The 17,212-nt window shown below is 42.2% G+C and overlaps 1 protein-coding gene across 6 annotated transcripts; it reads right to left on the reverse strand.

Annotated features, from left to right (window-relative positions):
* Positions 1-4,004: 4,004 nt before the first annotated feature.
* LOC308375921 (mitochondrial fission factor homolog A-like) lies at positions 4,005-16,238 on the reverse strand. 6 transcript variants are annotated; one of them, XM_080852140.1, is made up of 10 exons: positions 16,160-16,222; positions 15,721-15,791; positions 15,431-15,504; positions 14,579-14,735; positions 12,302-12,426; positions 11,860-11,954; positions 11,023-11,229; positions 9,528-9,596; positions 9,021-9,096; positions 4,005-5,556 (listed from the first exon to the last, which is right to left on the reverse strand). In XM_080852140.1, exons 3-10 carry the CDS (start codon positions 15,488-15,490, stop codon positions 5,425-5,427), a joined length of 921 nt encoding a protein of 306 aa, XP_080708266.1. In that variant the 5' UTR covers positions 15,491-15,504; positions 15,721-15,791; positions 16,160-16,222; the 3' UTR covers positions 4,005-5,424. The 6 variants fall into 6 exon arrangements, with proteins under 6 accessions (XP_080708266.1, XP_080708269.1, XP_080708265.1 ...); XM_080852143.1 differs by lacking the exon at positions 15,721-15,791 and having other exon boundaries at positions 11,023-11,226; positions 16,160-16,238; XM_080852139.1 differs by lacking the exon at positions 15,721-15,791 and having other exon boundaries at positions 16,160-16,238.
* Positions 16,239-17,212: the final 974 nt, after the last annotated feature.

Here is a 17,212-nt window from a genome sequence, read left to right on the forward strand (position 1 = left end):
TGTGTATTATTTGGGTTGTTTGTGTGTGTGGCAGTGTGCATTTTCATTGAATGGACCTAGTCTCTGAATGCTTTCAGTGTACAACCAGACTCAGTTCCAATGGCAAGGGATTCATCCTGATTATGCTAAGGTCCTCATAGCCAACAGTGAAGGATGAGAGGCAGAGCACCAGAGACCTGATGGGTCTGTGGCTTTCCCAATAGGACAAGAAAGCATCTTTAAGAGACTGTGAAAATGCCTTTTAGACTATGGTCACATCATTATCACAGCTCATTCGATGAAATGTATTTCAAGAGCATGAATGTCAAATAATCATGTCAAAATCTTTTCATGAGTATCAAATCATTAAAACAACCCTGGAGCAGATGGGTGGGATGAATGCTATAGATTTTTCGTCCTCTTACAAATCTAAAGAAATGAATGACCAAAGAGGTGTCCAGTGGGGTTGGAGTGGTAGGAGTCGGTGGAAAGCAAAAGGAGGATCGGGTCCACAGAGTTCCTTACAACACAGTATTCAGACGGAAGCCTTAACAACAACCACAGAAGCTAGCCTTACGCCTTTATCCTGAAGGACTCCTTTGAAGTCTCAAATCCTGATCAGAACCACAGGCAGACAGCGCCAAAAGCATTTTGTGTGTGTTCCCTGTGCCTGAGGTGCCTGAAACAAGACTGCCCCTGTGCCTTCTTATTGTGCTTCTTGAATGTTTCCTTCAGTCCACCCTCCTTGGCTCACTCTAGACAACAGACCAGCCAGAGGCCTCTAGATTCATATATGCAACTTCAGCTCATGAATTGGGTGTCATGCCAGTTACTAGGCCTTGGGACAGAAACCACATTCACACTTCACTGCCTATGTTAGTCAAGCAATACATTTGAAATGTCCACAATAATCACAGATCTAATCTAGCTGGCTTGTCGTGGTGGTTTTGCCCGTCTTCATAGTTTAGCTGGCTTGTCGTGGTGGTTTCGCCCATCTTCATAGTCTAGCTGGCCTGTCGTGGTGGTTTTACGATTCTTATTTTCTCCCCCATAAACTGAGTGTTTCGAGAGTTCCAAGTTAATTTGTTCCATTTTTCTACCATCTTGTCTATTTGTGAGACGACGTGTCAACTGGTTGGCAGCAAGAGCCACTAAATCAGCTACCTGTTTAATATTTGACCAACAGCACAATCACCAGTCAACACTTCAACCTATTATACTAGGTGCCTTTAAGGAAACACTTTCATTTGAGCATAGCGACAGGAAGATGTTTTGATTATCCTAAAACATTTAAGTCTAACTCCACCCTAAAATGTGATTAAACAAATCAATGCTGGTTATTGACAAAATTTCATTTTCATAAATTTCAGCATTTTATGGGTTGAAAATAGCTGAACACACCATCTACTGTTTAACATCATCCCAAACCTTGCAAGGCCGATGGTGATGGCCACCCCCTCAGCCCATTGCCCCCATTTGAAGCTATCAAAATAGGCTCGAAGCTGGAGGTTACACTTTAAGTCTGGTGTGTGGTTTAGGCTCGAAGCTGGAAGTGTTACTTTAAGTCTGGTGTGTGTGGTCTGCAGCCATCTGAATCAGTGCAGTTCTTCTAGCTTTGGCTGACACATCATGATGCTAATCATCCCTGCGTTAATCTGAATAGTATTAATGTTGGACCTTCCAGCCACCGTAGATACTATGTGGAACATGAAGTATGGAGGTTGCCATGGTAGCCCAGGTCAGACACATTCATTATCCTTCACTGTGTGGACATGGGAGATAAAGAGGGTTCTGTTTCAGGTATCTGATTGATTGGTTTATTGATTAGGCAGCTGACTCATGTTTACTCCACTGCCTTCCAGATGGACAGGAGATGAGGGAGGCATTGGAGCTTGATCATGACTTTATTTTCCTCAATCATTCCTGCTCTCTTGCTCCCTCTTCTCACTAATGTGTGCTTGCTTCAACAAGCGGTCTGACTTAAATACTGATCTAAACATGTCATTAGCAGGTTATGACATACCATCTGCTGTCTCTGATTATGACCATCTGTTTCCATTCACATACCGTGGTCATGTTACCATTATTGGTGTCTGTCAAATGTTCCGATTGTTCTATGACGTAATTGCTGTCATAGCTTCAAATAGTCTGAGAGCGGTCGTGGCTATATCTGACAACTATAAGATTATTCTTTTACGTCACTGGCCACTGACCAGTGACCTCTTTTGCCAGGATGTGACATCTACCATAACATGTTTGTAACATTGTTTTGTTTCATGGCTGAGGGTTTTAGGGTATTGTCACCAGATTAATCTGGGGCTAAACAGACAGTGTCTACTGTATGTGGTTAGCAAAGCTGCGTGTCTCCTTAGAAGTTTAAGTTCACTCTGTGCCAACATCCCCTACCCTACCATAGTGTTCGGTTCTGTCTCTATAAGGTGTGTTCTAGAGAAGCTGCTTAAGAATGGTATTACTGTACAATCATTTTTGTTTTTTTATTAACTTGTAATCTCCTTTAATCAGATATTCAATTGACAAATCATCTCATGCCGGTTTCATTTTGTGGTTTTGACTTTTATTGTTATTTTGACTTATGCAATGTTCCAAAAAAATAATGAGTTAACTCTTAATTTAAATTTGTATGGAGTAAATCTACAATGAGAATTCCTTTTGTTATAATTACTATTGTTATTCACATATTTTTGTTAAAACCACTTAATATTAAAGAGAAAAAGCCTTTCCTAACTGTTTGTTGTGTTTGTGTTGATTGACAAAATAGAAAGTTGAAAATAGATTTAATGATTGATTGTCCCGTCAGTCACTAAATTTGATCTTTTTCACTCAGTTGGACGTGGTCTTTCTAAAACATACACACTGGCACTGTCAAGCTAAAAAGGCACCGGATGCCTAAAAGAGCCCGGGTGATGTAATGTTGACTTTCGAACGACTCTTGAGTGACAGTTGCTATGCCAACTCCAATACGTCACCCTAACGCGATTTACTTCAGAGCATCTTGCATAGTACTTTGCTACCTGAGACCAGCTTGCTTGTATTTGACCTACAATAAACCAACCAAAACAACCATGTGCTTGATGTTTGACTTTGGTAGGAAAGTGGTTAATTCGCTAGTTGGTTATAGTATCAAAGTAAGCACATTTCATTAGCTAGCTCGTGCTAGTGTAACGAGCTATCTTGTTAGCTTGAAGCTATTCATCTGTTGTTGTGCTTAAATTAAGAAAGTCCTTAATGTGTTGTGATTTTAAGACATATCTGACGGCACCCACAATTAAATTTGAACAAAACAGGGCATTGTTTGCACAACATTTTACTAAAGAACAACGGGGGCTTGCTAGCTTTGACATGCTAGCGGACATTGCTAACTTACAGGTTACCAGCAGGAAGGTGTAGCTAAAACTTTTTATTCGCTTAATATTGTGCCTAAACGGCATACTATGTACCCCGACACTTTTTGGCTATCAGTCAGAGAGTCTCAAGAGTAGTTCGAAAGCCATCAGCTACGGTTTAGTCGCTTAATATTGTCGCACAAAAGGAGGAATTGCTATTAGCAATATAGATGCTAGCGCGCGAAACCTGTTGATGTGTGCTTACTTACAAAAGACCGGCAGCCAATATTAAGCGTGTAAAAAGTACCTGATGGCTTTCGAACAACTATTGAGACTCTCTGACTGATAGCTAAAAAGTGTCCGGGTGCGTAGTGTCCGTTAAGGCACAATATTAAGCGACTAAAAAGTAGCTGATGGCTTTCGAACGACTCTGAGACTTAAAGCTAATAAGCGCCCGGCCTACGTGGTGACTGGGTTACGTAATGCTAACGTTGGCATAGAAACTGTCACTCAAGAGGCGTTCGAAAGTCAACATTACGTCACCCGGGCTCTTTTTGGCATCCGGTGCCTATTTAGCTTGACAGCACCACCAAATAGCAGACTGTACTCCACTGAAATGTATTGCACTTAAGACACAGAAGCTGAATATTGTATGAGATAATCGATATGATACACTGTAGATGAGATTGAACTCCTACAGGTCAAGCTTTATTAAATGCACACATCAACATTGGCATATCACAAAATCAGACACACAATTAAGTGTATATCCACTGTAAAACTGATTTAATAGATACACATATTTCACATTTAAAATCCAACTCAAGCAAGGCATGTTGTCATCTCCCTTGTCCTTCTAAATGGCACTGAAGCTACCCGAGAGCCATCTAAGTACTATCTGTGTGGTCTAACCATCCAAATGGACGTCTAATCCCAATGCTTTAGACAAGGAGCATACTGTAGGCCACAGATAAGGCTACCGTCACATAAAGTGCTACTTCAACTATTGGTGTATATTTGTCTTCGACACTTCCTTGAACTATACTTCTCCATGGAATAATCAATTAGATAATTGATGATGATTCCACTGCCTTTGGAGTTTAATATAGAAGCGAAATTTCACATTTGACTCTTAACTGACCTGTTCTAAATGGCCCGGTCTTCAGTAGTGTAAGGTCACTGTTTTTGCTTGGTCCACAGCCTACTGTTTGACCTCTGTTCGAATTGATTGATTAAAGCAGGAGGGTGTTTTCAGCAGGTCTCATGGAGCAAGGCTTTCATTAATCATTCTAAATATACACCCCCACCCCAAGGCTCTCTGGTCCTGACCTGGCCTGGCTAGGGTGACTGCAGATGAACTCTACAACACGTGATAATGAAGTCAAACACTTGTATGGCCATAACCTCCTCACAAATGAAAGCAACTCCAGGCGGTGTACACAAGTGTTCCATTCCTGGATACAGCAATACACAAATATTAGTTCTACTTGCACAGTCTCCTGCTTGACTAGTATATGACTCTGGACACACCTGCCAAGGTAGTGAATATAATTACAATCTTCATGCCATAAATAAGTGTGTAGTACATTTGAACTTCCTTAAGCCTTTGAACACCTGAACAGTCAAGCTTTCCAAGCCTCCTTTCTCCTGACTTGATAAATACATAAGATAAACAACACACTCAAAACAAAACTCAAAAACCCTCACCACAACCTTCAACACTTACAATACTTACAACCAGCTCACCCCAGTGCTCGTGTGCGATTGCTTTTACCTAGCTAGCCAGTCCTCAGAGGTGTTAGCATAGCTAGCCAGTCCTCAGTGGTGTTAGCATAGCTACACCTAGTGTGGTCATTGCTGGCGAAAGGAGCGCAGCCAAGAGTGGTGACTGATGGAGGGGCACCCATACAGGGGCACAGCCAAGAGTGGTGACCAATGGAGGGGCACCCATACAGGGGCACAGCCAGGAGTGGTGACCCATGGAGGTTGAGGGGCACCCGTACAGAGGCACAGCCAAGAGTGGTGACCGATGGGGGCCCAGGGGCAGGCAGGGGAATCCAAGCACACATGGAAAGACTGTGTGGGGTGGGGGGGGGGGGGGCTATCTGCGCATCCACAGCCAGCCATTGAGCAAGACGGCCGACACCATGAGGGAGAAAAGCAGCATCTCGGCCTGCTTGTGCTCCATGTTCTGACGCTCGAGTGCGGCAAGGCGACGACTCATCTTCAGCAGCTACAAGAGGGGGAAAAACATGGATGGTTTGAATAGTGGTTGGAGCTGATTAGCTAATGAAGAGCATAATCTTTTGAGTTTAATCACTGAACCCCTCTGTGAAGGACCTATAGCGTATTGGGCTCCCTTGGCCCATGTGACACAGCACAACGTCAGCACATCAACAAAAGTCACCTACTCAGCTCCTCCAAATCACAGGTGCTAATACGAATGTAGCCCCTGGGGCAGAAACCTTACTTATAAATGCAGCCCCTGGGGCAGAGACCTTACTTATGAATGTAGCCCCTGGGGTAGAAACCTTATAATTGTAGCCCCGGGGCAGAAACCTTATTTATAAATGTAGCCCCTGGGGCAGAAACCTTACTTATAAATGTTCCCCCTGGGGCGAAACCATACTTATAAATGTAGCCCCTGGGGCCAGGGGCGGAGATCCCATTTCATTGCAGGGGGGGACAATACATGGGAACATTTCAGAGAGTAATTCCGGGGGGGGGGGGGGGACATGAAAAAAATTGCTGTCACGAGAGCTAGCATGACTTAGCGGCTAAATACCGAATTCTCTAATAACAGATACAAATTCGACGTCAGTTTTAAATTCTCTAAACGGCAATACATGTCCTAACACGAAATATCTACTCACAGACAAATAATGTTGAAAGTTCAAACGCAAACCAAGGCTCTTCAAGGAGGAATTCAGCTGCATGCAAATTAACGTCTTCTCTAGTGCCCTGCGCAGCCGTGTGGAGTTCATGAGCCATCCATTGAGTTAAAACTAATAAAATCAGGTCATGTTCCTGTGATAATCTCCAAGAACTCCGCTGGTATGAAAGAAAGTAGTCCAACCAATATACAGCCGCGGAAAAAATTAAGAGACCACTTCAAAATGATCAGTTTCTCTGGTTTTACTTTTTATTGGTATGTGTTAAAGTAAAATGTACATTTTAGTTTTATTCTATAACCTACTGGCAACATTCCTACCAAATTTCAAATAAAAAATATTGTCATTTAGATCATTTATTTGCAGAAAAATGACAATTGGTCAAAATAGCAAAAATGATGCAGTGTCTTCAGATCTCGAATAATGCAAAGAAAACAAGCTCATATTCATTTTTAAACTACACAATACTAATGCTTACACTTAGGAAGAGTTCAGAAATCAATATTTGGTGGAATAACCTTGATTTAAAATCACAACTTTCATGTGTCTTGGCATGCTCTCCACCAGTCTTTCACATTGCCGTTGGGTGACTTTATGCTACTCCTGGCGCAAGAATTCAAGCAGCTCGGCTTCTTTTCATGGCTTGTGACCATCCATCTTCCTCTTGATCACATTTCAGAGGTTTTTTATGGGATTCAGGTCTCGAAATTGGGCTGGCCATGACAGGGTCCTGATCTGGTGGTACTCCATCCACACCTTTACTGGCCTGGCTGTGTGGCATGGAGCATTGCCCTGCTGGAAAAAACATTTCTCAGAGTTGGGGAACATTGTCAGAGCAAAAGGAAGCAAGTTTTTCTTCCGGGACAACGTTGTACTTTGCCTGGCTGAGGTTTGTAAAAGACCATAAGGATTGAAAAAGCGGACTGGAGGTTCTTCTAAGTTCGTCTTCTCTGATGAGTCCGATTTCACAGTAGGTGCAAGACTCTCTGGCTTGTAGGCCTCTCCAGGTCTCCGTCTTACCATCAGACGACCATGTGTTGGGCAAAGCTGAAAATTGGACTCATCAGAGAAGACGAACTAGAAGACCCTCCAGTACGCTTTTTTCAATCCTTATGGTCTTTTACAAACCTCAGCCAGGCAAAGTAAGACGTTGTCCCGGAAGAAAAACTTGCTTCCTTTAGCTCTGACAATGTTCCCCAACTCTGAGAAATGTTTTTTCCAGCAGGGCAATGCTCCATGCCACACAGCCAGGCCAGTAAAGGTGTGGATGGAGTACCACCAGATCAGGACCCTGTCATGGCCAGCCCAATTTCGAGACCTGAATCCCATAAAAAACCTCTGAAATGTGATCAAGAGGAAGATGGATGGTCACAAGCCATGAAAAGAAGCCGAGCTGCTTGAATTCTTGCCCCAGGAGTAGCATAAAGTCACCCAACGGCAATGTGAAAGACTGGTGGAGAGCATGCCAAGACACATGAAAGTTGTGATTTTAAATCAAGGCTATTCCACCAAATATTGATTTCTGAACTCTTCCTAAGTGTAAGCATTAGTATTGTGTAGTTTAAAAATGAATATGAGCTTGTTTTCTTTGCATTATTCGAGATCTGAAGACACTGCATCTTTTTTGCTATTTTGACCAATTGTCATTTTTCTGCAAATAAATGATCTAAATGACAATATTTTTATTTGAAATTTGGTAGGATTGTTGCCAGTAGGTTAAAGAATAAAACGAAAATGAACATTTTACTTTAACACATACCAATAAATAGTAAAACCATAGAAACTGATAATTTTGAAGTGGTCTCTTAATTTTTTCCGCGGCTGTATATAGCACTTGTTGTCTCTCAACATCTCACTTATGGTGTGATACTCACTCATTAATCCAGCCTACTGATTTTTGCTTAGCCTCCTATCTTGATCTAATTCTTTTTTTTCAGACTTTACATAACTTTCATGACCAAAAATATAAATTGGCCAGCGATTTAATTCGTTTTTTTGTTCATAATTTAATGTAGGATGGTCGGAGCAAAGCCTCATGGGAAATGCCTTTATCCAGTGAACGTAGGGAGATTACTGACCGGCTGTCAGAGAGAGAGCAGGTGAGAGAGAGCAAGTGAAGCGGACCTGATGGAAACAATGAATGTAGACATATTCTCGTATTTATTATTATTTATTTGTTTAAATCCCAGGAAGTCTGTAGAATTGAACCACAAACATGCACATGCGTAGAACCTATTCAGTCTTGTTGGTCTGAAATAAAAAAATCGAAAAAGCACGGAGGTGAGGCACTCACTACCTTGGACTCAATGATGGGGGCGTGCGATAGCCCACAGGTCGGGTTAATATTGGTACTGCCGTTGTTGTAGTGCAGGCGAGAGAGGACGAGAAACAATCTCACAACCTGACCGTGTACTGGGCAGATTGACTGGAACACGGAGCTGTAGCCCTGCCCTTTGGAAACAGCATGTGAACCGAACCTCTGTGAGGAATAGGGGATCATGATTTTCATCACTTAAAATGTACATTATTTTTCGTTTATAATAAGCACCGCTTCTGTCGACGTGCCTTTGTTTCATATTACTATTTTTTTTTTTTTTTCAATTTTGTTGGGGGGGGGGGGGACAACATTATGCGAGGGGGGGACGTGTCCATATACACTCAACTAGGGACCTTAGAACACAATAAGCTCTGACAATTGTTTTTATCTCCGACGTGTCCAATGAATAAAAAAAACTCTTTGTTCACATCTGGTCACCTGGACATTCTGCAAGTCAAGATGCAAGTTCTAGAATGTGCTTCTTCTCACCTGCCGCCGAAGAACAATGAACTCCACAGCTGCACCAGACTCCTCGTCAGGACTCAGCCAAGACTCCTGCAAGGCACTTCAGAACACACACACACACACACACACACACACACACACACACACACACACACACACACACACACGACAAGAGAGATTTAGTATGTTAACCTTCCAGGTAATTGGTTTTCTCAATAGCTTTAATTTTGTTTAACATCATTCATTTGTTAAACATAGCTTTACTTCTAAAACATAGTTGATGAAGGTCTATAAATGCACACATTTTACTGATGAGGACAAATACTATTAGATTACTGTTGAATCCATTCTGAGGATGTCTGCCATAGTGATATGCATATAACACAAGCCATTTGTGCTCAGAATAATCTCCGGCTTTCAGACATTGTGGAGATTTCCGACAAAAGGCACCTATGTCTTAGTGTCTTATAACCCACAAACATGGAAAGTGCCATCTCACTCCGCCAGCACAGTCAGGAAAAGAAAGATCACCTTCTCCTGGTTTCTGTGTATGGCTGCACCTCAGCTGAGCACCGTGAGGGGTTCTCTGGGTGGCCAAACCTTCAGAGGCAGGGGGGAAAACAAAGCTCAAGTTAGAACCGAGTTAGATTTGCCAATTTAACCCTTATTCTCCGTGTACTGTAGCACTTTCAAAATATAAGTTTTCCACTGCAAGCAGCTTTCCAGATGTTTTGGACACTGAGGAACACACCACATCCAGCAGCAGGTTACACATGCTCTCTGCATTTTCAGCGTCGCATCAAGAACACACAGCAAACATGTTGGGGATCTTACTGTTACCAAGTCCGCCAGTGCAAGATCAGGCCCAACCTTGACGTGTTTGTGGCTTGTGGTTTGAGTCTACAGCATAGTACTACTGTTTGAGGCCCAAGGGAAGCTATGGTACATACAGTAAGTAGTAGGGGTTGGAATCTCTTGGCACCTCACGATTTGATTCCGATTCAGAGGTCAACAATTTGATTTTAAATCGATTATCGATTTTAAATCGATTTTGTAATGAAAAAAACAACACATCCATTTTATGTTGAAATGCAAGCTGCATCGATAATGGCATTGCTCATAGAAAGTCAAAATTGTGACAAGAAAAATCTTTTTCTCTAATAAAGCAAATAGAGAAGGTAATTCATCTGTTGATTTTCTTTAATTATCAAACACAAAGTAGGAAGTGATTTTAGACTCTGAGTTGCAAACTCAAATGATTCAATAGTTGAAATGCATCGATAATCGTTTTATCGGTTTGGAATTGATAATCGATAATCAATCGATAATTGCATTTCAAAATAAAATGGATGTGTAAAAAAAACGATTATCAATTCTAAACCGATAAAACGATTATCAATCCATTTCGACTTTTATAACATTTGAGTTTGCTACTCGGAGTCTTTGCTACACTTCCTACTTTGTGTTTGATAATTAAAGGAAATCAACAGATGAATTACCTTCTCTATTTTTTATTAGAGAAAAAGCTTTTCCTCATCACAATTTTGACTTTCTATGAACAATCCAATAATCGCTTGCATTTCAACATAAAATGGATGTGTTTTTTTTTTTTTCTGAATCGAGAGGGAATCGTTTTAGAGAGAATCCCAAGACCTTGAATGGATGCTTTTGGAGGAGGGGTTGGAAGCCTGTCTATTGTGACTTGCCTACATGACTGAACTGCCAGGGAAAGGGTTAGCAAAGGCACTCCTGGCCCAGCACCACCAGGGCACACAAAGCAGAAAGAGCCAATCACAAAATCAAGGGCCAATCACTGAAGGAATGCAACCCATCATAGGAGTGGTATAGGATGAAAAGGCTGGAGATGGGGGGGGGGGGGGGGGGTTAGGTGGGGGTTTATGGGAGGGCTGGTAAACTGGTGAATTCGTGCAGGTGGGTGATGAGATGAGATGAGATGGGATGGGATGGGATGGGATAAGAAGCAAGCTGGATGGCTGTTGCCATGGGGTAAGTTGCTGTGCGTCACCTGGAGGAGTATTTTTGGGCGACCGTCTGGAGGAGACGCTGGGAGGCCTGCTGACCCAGCTCCTTGGCCGCCTGGAGCACGCCCTGGGCAGACAGCAGGCTGGGCGAGAGAGAGCCCAGCACCGGGGCCGGGGCCTGGGGGGTGTCTGCGGGGGGGTCACTGGTGCCACGCTGGCTAGGAGCCAAAGCTTTCCCGGAACCACGGCTACTACAGCAACAGGGTGGCGTCGGTGGGGTGGTGTCGGGGGGCAGGGTTTGGTGGAAAGGAGGGATAGAGGTCGGAGTGGTGGTGAGTTCAGAGAACAAGACAGCAGAGTTCCTATGTTACATCACAGCACTACGGCTACTGGGACTGAAAGACTGAAAGCTACATGATGACAGACAATGACGACAACAACAATGACAACAACAACAACGACGACGACAGTGACTTGATGTGTATGTGGGCTGTGTTGTGTGCTTCATAGACACACACAATTTCTGAAAGCTCTCTCTCATTCCTGCAGTAACTCTATAAGTAGTTTGTGATGCCTTGGAGGATTTGAGGAGTAAACACAATCATTCAGTGTCACCAAAATGTTTGTGCATTTGATTGGGCAAATGATATATACAAAACACTCTTCAACAACATTCAAAACTCATTGCCAACCAACTCACCCTAGTGCCAACCAACTCACCTTAGTCCAATTCTTTAGATCTTTGGCCAGATTATTATAGTCAAAACAACCTTCAGTTCAAACCCAATACAACAATCAAGAAATCCTAAAAGACAGTGTCTTTCAGGAAGTGCTTTCTATTTGATAAGAGCAGTCATGGTAGGACGAGAGCAGATACTCACAAGGGTGGACTCTGCAGGGCCTCCTTCGTGCGTGTGGGGGTGAGTGGGGGGCTGCGGCCAAAGGCATGGTCACTGTAAGACCTCCGAATGGGGCTCTGTCCAAAGACACGCCAGACACTAGGTCACTTCATATGCAGAGATGTGTGTGTGTGTGTGTGTCACCATAATTACACAATCTAAGTACCTGTCTGCAATTCATGTTTTGGATAGTACCAGTAAAACATTACAAAACTAATGACATAAATTTGTTTAAAAGAATAGTGCAGGCGCAAGACTACACAGGCAGTGGAAAGGAGAGAGAGAGAGAGAGAGAGAGAGAGAAAGACACTGACAGACAGACAGACAGAGACAGACCTGCCAGACAGACAGACAGACAGACAGAAAATGTACACTGCCCCTGCCAAATGTGATGATCAGGTAGGGATTGAGTGCCTCCACACACCTGTGCAGGATGCTGTAGGGAGGCGGCCTCAGAGCTGAAGGCCCCCTGGTGCAGGTCCCACATTGAGCTGCTGTGGCCTGGGACCTGTTTGGAGAACTGGGTTCTGGCACTCAGGTCTGGGACATCTGGTAGATGAAAACAATAATTATAATAAATAACAGTGTCAGTGTTAGTGAGTGAGTGAGTGAGTGAGAGAGAGAGTGAGAGAGAGTGTGTGTGAGTGAGAGAGAGAGAGAGAGAGAGAGAGAGAGAGAGAGAGAGAAACTCTTTCCCTGTCTTCCTGATACATACAGTGGCATTCAAAAATGTGGGCACCCCAGGTCAAAACTTCTGTTACTGTGACTAGCTAAGCAGGTAAAAGATGACCTGATTTCCAAGACACGGGCCCTAATTTGAGGGTGAAACTGGCTGGAAACAGCCAATTCCGCCAGGGCAGGTTGTCTGAACTCCGGCATAAACAACCTCCCAGATAATTTGCATTTTCCATTCATGTAGGCTACTGGTCACTGCTGCTTTTGCACTGTACACATCAGGCATTTTTACAAGGAATAAACTGTAGTGCTTCTGTTGTTGTTCCAAACAAATGCATGTCAAAATCATGATTGTAGCTTATAGGGGTGGGAATCTCTTGGCACATCACTTTTCGATTTGATTCCGATTCAGAGGTCAACGATTCGATTCTAAACCGATTATCGATGCATTTCGACTTTTAAAACATTCGCTACTCAGAGTCTAAAATCACTTCCTACTTTGTGTTTGATAATTAAGGAAAATCAACAGATGAATTACCTTCTCTATTTTTTTTATTAGAGAAAAGGCTTTTCCTTGTCGCAATTTTGACTTTCTATGAACAATGCAATAATCGATACAGCTTGCATGTCAACATTAAATGGATGTGTAAAAAAAAATATGTAATTACAAAATCGATTATGGACTTTTCTGAATCGAGATAGAATCGTTTTAGAGAGAATCGAGAAAAATCGAATAATCGAACATTTTTTCCCCCACCCCTAGTAGCTTATCAGAACTGAAAATGCCCAACCCCATTCATTTGTACTGACTGTTATATTGTTAATACGGTCATCTCCTTACATTGTCATTTTGGTTTGACACATTCAGTGGTTGCTCGACAATATTATTGATCACACCTTTACTGCTCGCTTTATTCTTAGTTGGTAGATGACACGTTTCTTGAGAACATCTCATATCCACTCTTGGATATTTTAAGCAAGACTTTAAGCTAGACTATTTTACTTTTTTTATTTCCATCTTTAACAGTTTCAAAGTAGGCTAACAAAAGTGGTAAAGGGTCAGGAACAATGGTTTGGGCACCCTGCATGGTCAGTACTTAGTAACACCTCATGTCTTTTAGTTTGTTTTCCCTTCATTCTTTCTTTCAAATATTCTGTGATAATTGTGGGCCATCGTGAGTGCTTTTATGCACAGATTTTCTCTGATGTTTAGGTCGGGACTGTGCAGCTTGTACCTCTTGAGGTAGTCCATTTAGTTTAGAATCATTACCCTGTTGCAGAAGCCATCCTCTTCAGCTTTTGTTACAGACAATGTTATGCTTACTTCCAGAATTTGCTGCTATATAATTAATTCACTCTTCCCTCTCCCCATAAACTGTTCAACACAAGCCCAAGGCATGATCAGTCCACCCTCATGCTTAACAGTTGCATATGTTCTTTTCATGCGTTTCAAGCAATTTCACAAGCAGTTCTCTCAGACCCTTTCTTGGGTTCCAGACCCCTAAATTTACCTCTTCTTATAGTTTCTCCTGCTTTGTGGCTAACATTATTGGAATGTTCAGAGTACTCGACAGGTGCATGGAGGAGCAAATGACTTTACTAAAAGATATTCAAGAGCTCCAATCTCATTGGGTGCCTAAACTTTTTGAATTGTACAAAACAAAAACAATTCTTAAGCTTGCTTAAAATGTTGAAAAGAATATTCATCTTTAACTTAATGCCTTTTGTAGATCACTCATCTTACTCATCTCACATCCAAATCTTTGCATACCACTGTATATGGTATGTGTGAGGCTCATTTTCCACATTCATAAACCTAACTATTGAACAATTAATTAAATAGTTTCAGTCAGGTCGTTTAAAAAACAAATATATATATATATTATATTAAACCTGAGAGTTGATAGGTACAGTGCATACACAAAACACACCAGGCCTAGGTGTTCTATGGGACATGTCAAACTTCTTCTACTGTCGTGTTTACTGAACTTTCATGAACATACTCGATAAAAGCACCTCTCCCCACCTGTCCATGCCAGCTTGTCCGGTATCTGCATGGAGTAGGCGGGATGAACCTCCTCAGATCTCTGCTCTTCCTCTGCCAACTGGCCAGGAGCCACTCTGATTCGCTCAGGTACCCGCATCCTCTGATTGATGTTCTCGGAGTAAGCGGACAAATTGGCCTGTGGTGAAATACAGGATGTAGTTATGGGTGTGGGATGCCAAAGACCAACTGGACAGTAAGGAAACTTGCAAAATGAAAGTAAAACTTGGCTGATGATTAAAAAAAGCACACCACACATCAATACACTTAAACTGAACAGGTTATCTTGCATCCACACACATCTATCCTTATTTAAAAACTCATATTTGATTTGCCCAAACACAACAGTTTCAGAGCATCAAGCATTTCCAAGTCAGTTTTGCAGTCATGAGCAGATTAAAAAATGTGAGAGAATTACAGAAAAATACACAGACAGATGTAGGCTAGTTGGTATTATCTGTGAGAAGTAACTCACACAAGAAAATAGGATAATGCCAAGATGGTATGCTCCACACTTGTTCCACTGAATTGCATTATTTTATAGGCTAAACACAGACACATCCCTTACCTGGAGACAGAAATGTTCGAATTCCTTCTGAAGCAACTCTCTGACACCTCGTTTCAACGAGATATGAGAGGACAACACAACACACAGGCTACACATTTCAATAGTCATGAAGGTGACCGATCATTTAAAAAGGGAAACGTCACCTGTCACTTTGTTTATTGGTGCAAAATAACCTTAAAATAACATGTACTCGTAGCCCTATCGGTCTGCGTTGAGGCTGAAATACTATCGATAAAACTTAAAACGTTTACACCACTCTCACTCACCTCGGAGGGATATCGGCCAGATGTCCGCTCTTGTCCGTAATCAAACGTCTGCGCAGCCATTACAATCTAGGCAACTGAAAAGTTGCAACCAGTGTCAATTTGGTTAGCGTTTTTTCACAACATCCACAACTATTACCAAAATAATAACAACGCCTAGTCAAATGTGACAACAGCAGAGGCCGGAGGTATAAGGATTGCAGTGAGGCTTAACTGAAAGTTGGCCTGATTCCAAAGTGTGACTACTTGGTCAGTTCGGTTCATAGATTAGCTGTACAAGAGACACGCCATACCAGCTGGGCAGCAACATGAATCCGGTTGACACGGTGGACATTAAATCGTCATCCCACCAATACACTGTTGTCTACGAAGACAGAAAAGGCAAAACCGTCCTCACCTAAAGCCACTGACCGACAACGTTTTAACGATTCGCATGTTTGGCAAGTTAACGTTGACACTGTGACCGCAAAGCAAGTCTGATGCAAGTCTATTTTCTTATCCACAAGTAACGTCATAGACATTGCAGTAAATCCCTTACAACGTAGTGTTGGCTTGCTGGCTAACTGGCTAGTTAGCTAACGTTACAAACTTCTGAAGAGGACGGTGCTCACCAGCTAAGTCACACCTTATCTAATGCATTTGACTTCTGGGTAAAGGCAAATTAGAGCACAATTAACGCAGATGACCATAGCAAGCTACGTCTTTTACATGAACTACAATGTAATCACACACCTTTGCGGTTACATCAACATTCAACACCGAAACTTTTCACAACCTTCCGACTTCTACTTTCGGGAATAACGTACTTTACGTCATCAGCGTAGGCACCATTAGCCCTAGTTTGTGTGACATCACATTAATACGCCCTTTGCGTGCATTGGTCAATGACCTAGACATGCATACAGCCGCGGAAAAAATTAAGAGACCACTTCAAAATTATCAGTTTCTCTGGTTTTACTATTTATTGGGATGAGTTAAAGTAAAATGAACATTTAAGTTTTATTCTTCAAACTACTGACAACATTTTTACCAAATTTCAAATAAAAATACTGTCATTTAGATAATTTATTTGCAGAAAAATGACAATTGGTCAAAGTAGCAAAAAAGATGCAGTGTCTTCAGATCTCGAATAATGCAAAGAAAACAAGTTCATATTCATTTTTAAACTACACAATACTAATGCTTTAACTTAGGAAGAGTTCAGAAATCAATATTTGGTGGAATAACCTTGATTTAAAATCACAACTTTCATGTGTTTTGACATGCTCTCCACCAGTCTTTCACTTTGCCGTTGGGTTACTTTATGCTACTCCTGGCGCAAAAATTCAAGCAGCTCGGCTTCTTGTCATGGCTTGTGACCATCCATCTTCCTCTTGATCGCATTTCAGAGGTTTTTAATGGGATTCAGGTCTGGGAATTGGGCTGGCCATGACAGGGTCCTGATCTGGTGGTTCTTAATCCACACCTTCACTGGCCTGGCTGTGCGGAATGGAGCATTGCCCTGCTGGAAAAAACAATCCTCAGAGTTGGGGAACATTGTCAGAGCAAAAGGAAGCAAGTTTTTCTTCCAGGACAACGTTGTACTTTGCCTGGCTGAGGTTTGTAAAAGACCATAAGGATTGAACCAAAGCGGACTGGAGGTCATCTTCTAAGTTCATCTTCTCTGAGTCCAATTTTCAGCTTTGCCCAACACATGGTCGTCTGATGGTTAGACGGAGACCTGGAGAGGCCTCCAAGCCACAGTGTCTTGTAGCCTGGCCGTTACCAGACTGTGACTCCATTTCA

The sequence above is a fragment of the Sprattus sprattus genome (genome assembly GCF_963457725.1).
Source record: "Sprattus sprattus genome assembly, chromosome: 1".
Lineage (NCBI taxonomy): Eukaryota > Metazoa > Chordata > Actinopteri > Clupeiformes > Clupeidae > Sprattus > Sprattus sprattus.

Bases quoted from the DNA above. Each gene is read 5' to 3' on its own strand.
- LOC308375921 (XM_080852139.1), bottom strand. From the start codon at position 15,490: ATGGCTGCGCAGACGTTTGATTACGGACAAGAGCGGACATCTGGCCGA. The intron at 12,427-14,578 runs GTGGGGAGAGGT...TTCATCTACCAG, and splicing joins GGACAAGCTGGCATGGACAG to ATGTCCCAGACCTGAGTGCC. The intron at 11,230-11,859 runs GTGAGTATCTGC...CTGTTGCTGTAG, and splicing joins GCCCTGCAGAGTCCACCCTT to TAGCCGTGGTTCCGGGAAAG.